The sequence below is a fragment of the Anas platyrhynchos genome, chromosome 7 (genome assembly GCF_047663525.1).
Source record: "Anas platyrhynchos isolate ZD024472 breed Pekin duck chromosome 7, IASCAAS_PekinDuck_T2T, whole genome shotgun sequence".
Classification (NCBI taxonomy): domain Eukaryota; kingdom Metazoa; phylum Chordata; class Aves; order Anseriformes; family Anatidae; genus Anas; species Anas platyrhynchos.
Window position 1 is genome coordinate 38,522,690 of NC_092593.1, and position 6,831 is coordinate 38,529,520.

The 6,831-nt window shown below is 39.1% G+C and overlaps 1 protein-coding gene across 12 annotated transcripts in view; it reads right to left on the reverse strand.

The window, feature by feature from the left end:
- Positions 1-5,820, reverse strand: part of ANKRD44 (ankyrin repeat domain 44) — a 141,696-nt gene extending 135,876 nt beyond the window's left edge. For 4 of the 12 annotated variants that reach the window (XM_038182334.2, XM_038182330.2, XM_072040581.1 and 1 more), the window contains exon 1: positions 5,674-5,818. In XM_038182334.2, coding sequence (XP_038038262.1) covers positions 5,674-5,709 — 36 coding nt within the window. In that variant the 5' untranslated portion in view covers positions 5,710-5,818. Of the gene's footprint in view, positions 1-5,673 lie in introns of all 12 variants that reach the window. The other 8 variants (XM_072040577.1, XM_072040576.1, XM_072040573.1 and 5 more) reach the window with 4 other exon arrangements.
- Between the last annotated feature and the right edge of the window lie 1,011 nt (positions 5,821-6,831).

The following is a 6,831-nucleotide window of genomic DNA, read 5'->3' on the forward strand; positions in this document are numbered from 1 at the left end:
CTCGGTTCAGCTGATATGAAAAACTAAGAAGTTTATCCTTATCCTAGCACTGAGACATGGACAAGCCCTGGAAAGGGAAGGAGACCCGTGTCCCAAAATGTGGCTTCGGCCATCTTCTGCCATATCAAACATCATCTGGGCTTTTGGATGTCTGCCTGTGAAACCTACTAACCTGCCTTGCAGTCATTTCCCCAGGATGCAAATAAATGTTTAAATTTTCAACAGCTACTAAACTGAAATATTCTCTAGACTAGGTGAATAATAGGGAGAATAAAACAGACCAATCAGCCTCACTATCACAGGAAGAAAGACGATGAGGGGATTGCAAACATGAAAAATAAGAGACAAATGTATAAAATAAGATTTTTGAGGAGTGGACAACTACGTTACACATCACTACATCATTACAAAGGATGTAGAGCTGGCAAGAGACAAGCTGTCACGAGCAGCATTCTTCCATCTCTAACACCTAGAGAGTAACCAACATACGGAAGTGCAATAGCTCCCCAGTCTGTACTGCAGGCATGTCCCTGATGGCTAAAACACCCCAGAGCCACCTCAACACAGTTAACCAGAAAGAAACTGTAACTGGGATCAAGAGAAAAGGCAAACCACACTCAAGAGTACATATATTTTTATTTGCCCATGTGCAATTAAAGGGAAGCATATGAATATTGGGAAGTTGTTCTCCAACCTCCAGACAATGATTCAGAGAACGATCTTTATATATAAACCATGTGATGGCTTATGCAATTACTAATTGCAGCTTCCTACAAATAGTGAGTGAATTATAGGCATACAGCATTCAGTAATTAAACATTTTTGTTCCTGTATACTTTGCAGGAACTTTCCATTAAAATCTTACACAGAAAACAACAAAATCAGACCAGACAAAGGATGGTGATGAATAGCAGGGAAGCCACGTAGCCTTACTCATTAAGCTTAGCAGGCAAAAAAAAAAAAATCGTTGGCATCTTCAATAGAATACCACATTAGAGTCAAAAACAGCATTGCAAAAGTCAGGTGGAGTTTCTTGTGTGAACTTGGATCAGCTGCTGTCCTAGGCCTATCATACCGCATGTACTGGTGGTAGCAAATTTCCAACAACTTCCCAAAGCACAGACAAGAAAAATGTTTTTGGAAATATGCTACATAATTAAAATAGACTAGGCTTTGAATCAAACACTCAGAGAAAGAAAAAGCACACTTTGCCTTAACGCCACCATGGTGCAGAACATGTTTAATAATGTGTTAGTTTGCACAGAGCAAAAAAGAGCACATCCGCAAGCACCTCTAGCCTTAATTTAGCTGCTAAGCAGGAGGTCCGGTTTCTGGGAGGAGAATGCTGCAAGAGCAGCTCCTCTGCGACCACCTGAAAGCGCTTCAAGTCACAGCATATGAACAACTGCTACAGAAAAATATGCGACAGCAGGGCCTGCACTGCAGGCAGCTGGACAAGTAGCTTGACACCCCAGGGCCAACACACTCCTCAGGCATCATCTGGGCAGAGCCTGTGACATAGCCGGCCACTGCAGGAGGCAACAGCTGCAGTACAGAGCTCTGCAGAACCTTAAATGGCAGTTTCAACTGCTCTGCTGTGTTGGTAAGAAAATGACCTTAATAGCTGGTCACTGGAAGGTTATGGTCACCATTCCGAAGAGAACAAAAATAAGCTGATTTGTACAGCATGTTTTCCCCAATTAAGCTTTAAGTGAAAATTGTACCTGAAAAAACGGTAATCATGTTAAATGATAAGGTGCCATTTTCTTTACAGTTGTCTTAAACTAAGTTTAAGTTATCAGAGTTGCATTTTTTACAATTTACAATATCATAATAAACAGGAAAACTTATGAAACAATTATGTACTCAAAGTTGCTTGTATTTGTAATTGTCAGAATCTTATTTTTTTAAGATACTGACACAAGACTGGTAGTCTCATGTAGCAGCAGCATTATCAGTGCCACATTTAACAGTAATACAAACACGCAGCTGAATGCCTGCTACATACTGCACTGAGCCAAACAGTTTTGCCTTTTCTCACTGGATATTATGTACCTCCCATTCTTGTCAAAATTAACTAGAACCTAGTGTTTCAGAAATCTCTGCCTACGTTTCTGCAGGGTTACAACAAACCTGTTGACCACTGTTTTTTTCTGTGAAAATACAAGATACAGGTACAGACACATCTGCAAGCCAACGTGCAGAATAATTAAACATATTTGTATATAGTTAACTTATTTTTATTAAATGAGGAAATATCCTTTTTTGAAGGTCATTTCTTTGGTCTTAAAAATTCAAACACGAGCCACCTGGTTTTCATTTCCTGGCCTATTCCTTATGCCTCAGCTGCATACTGTGCTAGAAACAAAGACTCCATTCTTTAATTGTGAATATCAGGCGCCTTTAACCTTCATTCTGCTGCTAGTGCCTTGGAATGTGAAAAAGCTAATATACAATATCCTCTTTTATTAGCTAAAATAATAAATGGCCAGTTCTATTCCTTTTATCAGCTGGGCTCACGATCCCCAGATCCCTGGAGACTTAAGAGAAAAAACATCTGATTTTCAAAGCAAAATCACTGTATTTGAACACTGTTCTGTTCTACTGTTTTGGATGGCAGGCAGGGATTAAAGGTCACTGTTTTTAAGGTTACTTAAGAAGAGGCTGGAAATAAGTCACCTCAGACCCTTGTCACCCTTAGGCAGTTAACAGCCATCACATCTGGTCTCGATCAAAAGCCAGTAATGAACTACAGCTAGAGTATTCAAAGGCTTGTAGCACATATGGTTTTTAAAACACACACAAAAAAGAAAACTTGGTACGTAACATTAGGACCAGTGAAAGATGGCATTCTTCAGTAAGAAACTGAAGTACTCAGAGGAAATGGAGATGGAGAGGAACTGGTACAGCTCACTGACTCAAAATTCACTACACAGCTCAGTGCACAAGGTGATTGCTAGTAAAGCAAAGAAATATTTATCCATCAGTGGAAAGAATACACTTAAATATTAAGGTGACCAAACCACCTACTTTTGAAAGGAACAGGAGATTCAGAGTGAATGAACAAACTGATATAGACCCTGTAGAAGATATTTAAAAAAAATCCTATCAAGAAAGCAAGCTTTCAGAAAACCTGAAACCCTGATGATCTCTATCAATATCAGACACATAGCTGACTTGAGAGACCCATCAGATACAGTCTCAGGATGAGCAGATCAAGTGTCATTCATTTATTTACTCTCTCATTTATTCACAGTTCGTAAAACTTTTGCTGCTGTGTTGCTTGCAAATTAGAACAACTTATTCCTAACTTTACAAAGCTCAGTCTGGTGCTTGAGTTAGTGTCAGCATAACTGGAAGAGGCACTCCTCGCACCCAAGGGTACGCTGGATCTCTTAGTCAGGTCCCTGGGACATCTTAACAAGACTTGCATTAGCCCACACTTGTTTGAAGGAGTACAACTAGCTGGCAGGCGTGGGGAAGACTCCAGTTCAAACCACATGGGCCAGAGGAAAGTCAGCAGCAAAAATCTTTCAGCGACTGCTGGTGAGACTCAAGGCTTGAAGTATCATACTGATGTACAGATTTACACTTCAGATCAGTGTGCCATATTTACCTCTTCCCTTTTTAATCAAATGGCAAAGACTGAGTTTCCACAGTTGGTTCAGAGAACCAACATCAGCATTAAATAGCAGCCAATCACTCACACATTGACACTTCCCACATTTAACAAAGAACCACAAATTTGAAAACTGTTCCCCATTCTACCTCAGTCTATCAGTAGAGGGTATTCATTATAGCAGCTTAAATAAAGAGAAAACGTTGCTTTGCCTGGAGAAAAGTGGGTAAGAGAATAATCAGTGTGATGCAACATGGCTTGAAATTTGATTTCACAACAGTCATTGCACCAAAAGGTTTATGAAAATGGCCTTTAAGAGACACATTAGTGAAAAGTAGCCAGGGGAAAAAAAAAAAATAACTTGTACTATGTAATCTCTACGAGCTCACGGATGTAAAATAGATTAAGGGAACGGTTTGCTTTGGTGTATCTGTTAAGCTAGTACATAACAGACATTTCTAATGTTTCCTAACAGTTAAGACTATTCTGTTTATTACAATCACACCAAGCACTCAACTTTAATGTTAGAAGCTACTTCATAATGAGCCATTTTTAAGAGAGCAGAATTCCCTTAATTTATAAGGGCAAACCAGTAGAAGTCTGTTTTGCTAATTTTTAAGGATTTTTACATGTAATTTTACTTCAAAAAATGTCACATTTACTTTTTGCTGCAGAGTTCTTTGGAGTTCTGCCAAAAAAAAAAAAATCTTACGCTGGGCTTTATATTTCTGTTCTTCTGAAAAAAAAAAAAAAAAAGAAAAACTTACCTCTCCTTAAGCTATTATCAGGGTCTCTGAGAAAAGGTGCATTAAAATCTACCTTATGTCTGTAACAATTGCCAATGTATTTTGGGATTACTTGCAAACGTTTGTTTACTAACCTAAAATCCTCAGTTTGGCCTTGAGCAGGAATCTAGACTTGAGGTTCTGCTGTGCTTCAGAGCAAGTTTTCCAGCATTCCCTCTGGAGAGTACACTCTAAACAGCATCACAGAAAAATCAGCATTTCTGTAGCATTCTGATAGCCTTTCTCCTCATCTTGCCAGGAACAACTTGAAATCTTGCTCTACCTGGAAAAGCAAGCTCTGACTTCTACAGTGCCTCTGCTGTGGGATAAAGAAATTCAGCATAAAAAGACTCTGAACAGGCTCCATCTCCACTTCACTTGGCAAAAAAGCTCATGTTACTCAGGCTGGGCAAGTTAGATCGGCAACAACTTGCCAGCAGAGATACACGGACAGGCACACTGTACTCTACTTCCCGGTATTTTCCCTATCCATTTTTTTTGGCATCTGTATTTTTTGAGTCTCTCTGGTACTTAGCATGCTCCAGCCTGAGAAGCAGAAGCAAAATCAGAATTTTTCAGCAGCAACTGGTTACTCATATACCCAGGAACTGCCACAGCTGCAAGTACAATTGAAGACCAAGAAAACCTCACTACAGTGCCCTCACTGCCACTGCAACTACTCCACCATGACATGCAGGGAAGAAGAGTCTGATACAGACACAGTGGGAGGTGTAGAACAGATGCAATGGGAAAATCAGGTGTAAGCACAGCAGGTACAACTCAATCAGAACGCTAGGAGTGAAGTCTGTGAAATTTTATCAAGAGAAGCAGAGGTATAGAAGCAAGAGAATTTAAGTACAAGCAAATGTAAAATGCAAGAAACATTACATCCTTATCTTTTGCTCCTTGCACAAAGTAGCTTAGACAAAACACACAATGAACCCTCTCCTGATCTTTAAGATTACCACACCTTATTGATAACTGCTACCGCTGGCAAATTTTGGCCTTACCAGCTCAGGCTGTAAAGGGACGATATTTCAGTGCACAAGTTTAGACTGTAAGGAAATATAGTTATATACAAACTGCATCCTTTTGCACTAAAGTACAAATAAACAAGTTGGATACAACCAAGAACTACATTACGTGTTTCAAATACTCTAAACTAAGAAAAACCCAAGGCAGTATGGCTTATGCTCTGCTCTCTTAATTCACTGTCCCTTTACAAACACATCATTGTAATTGATCTTAAAAAATACAAAGAGCACATACCTTTTTTCCTACAGGTCCCTCCACGCTATTCAGCATACTGGATGAACTTGTTCAGACGAATCAGGGCTGTCACCAGTAAGGCTTTTGCCCATTAGTGTTTATTTTGCACTTCACTGAGAAAGTTAGGAAGCACAAGTAAATCCGGAAGTTTGTGCGGGGTGAGCTGGGATGGAGCACTTGGTTCCCTCTTTATAAAGAAATCTAAATAAGGAATATGAGACACTATGGACATGCAGATTTCAAGCCTCTACCCGTACTTCCCAAACATCACACAGTAATTCTGCAGAAATGTAAGCTTCCCAGTTGCCAAGCTGTGGCAAGTCTCTCATTTCTGCAAAACAGCAGAAGTACATCTTCTGCTCACTTAGCCTAATGTAGTTTTCTATATTAATGGCAGAATTAATTATTCATTACGTTAATCTAAACAGCAGTGATCTGATCTTTCCATTCATTTGAACGCTCTGCCCTTTGCTGTTCAGAACTGGAAATCTGCAGATGAGCACCAGCCACAATCTCAGAGTAAATTTTCCCATTCATTATTTTTGCTGATTTTAATTTGTACTGGAAAAGTAGGTCTGTCCAGAAATGGATGGATGTCACACAGATGTATCTAACTCAAGTATCTAAATCTAATGAAAGGTATTTAAGTCTCAGTACCTTTAACCTACTGCTATACGAAGAGAACACGATACCCTAGTCAATATTGTGGCGAAAATTCCTTATTTCATCAAATACTCGGGTGGAGAGGGGGTGTCTTAAGACTTACAGATAATCAAAGTTAAACTATTTAAGAAATTCACAAAAGATTCATAACAAGACATTTTTTCCAGGGATTGGAAAAGCACCCTTAAAAGAGGAATGCTAACTTACCCTCAGAAGGATGGCTTCTGGTTGAGTTGTGCTCACGTTCATTGATTCAGTTCTTTCACAACGTTAAAGTTAGGATATTTTTACCCTGATGGCCACAATCATATTGAAATCACATTTTAACAGCCTACCAATCATAAGATATCAATGATTTGCACTTGCACTGTTATCTAAGTACAATTGTACTAGTACAAATGAACATGTATTTACTGCAAGCTGAAATCCATGTGTTTAGGTTTTAAAAGTATTAAAACGTAGCAGCATTAAAATAAAAACAGCATTAATCATTCT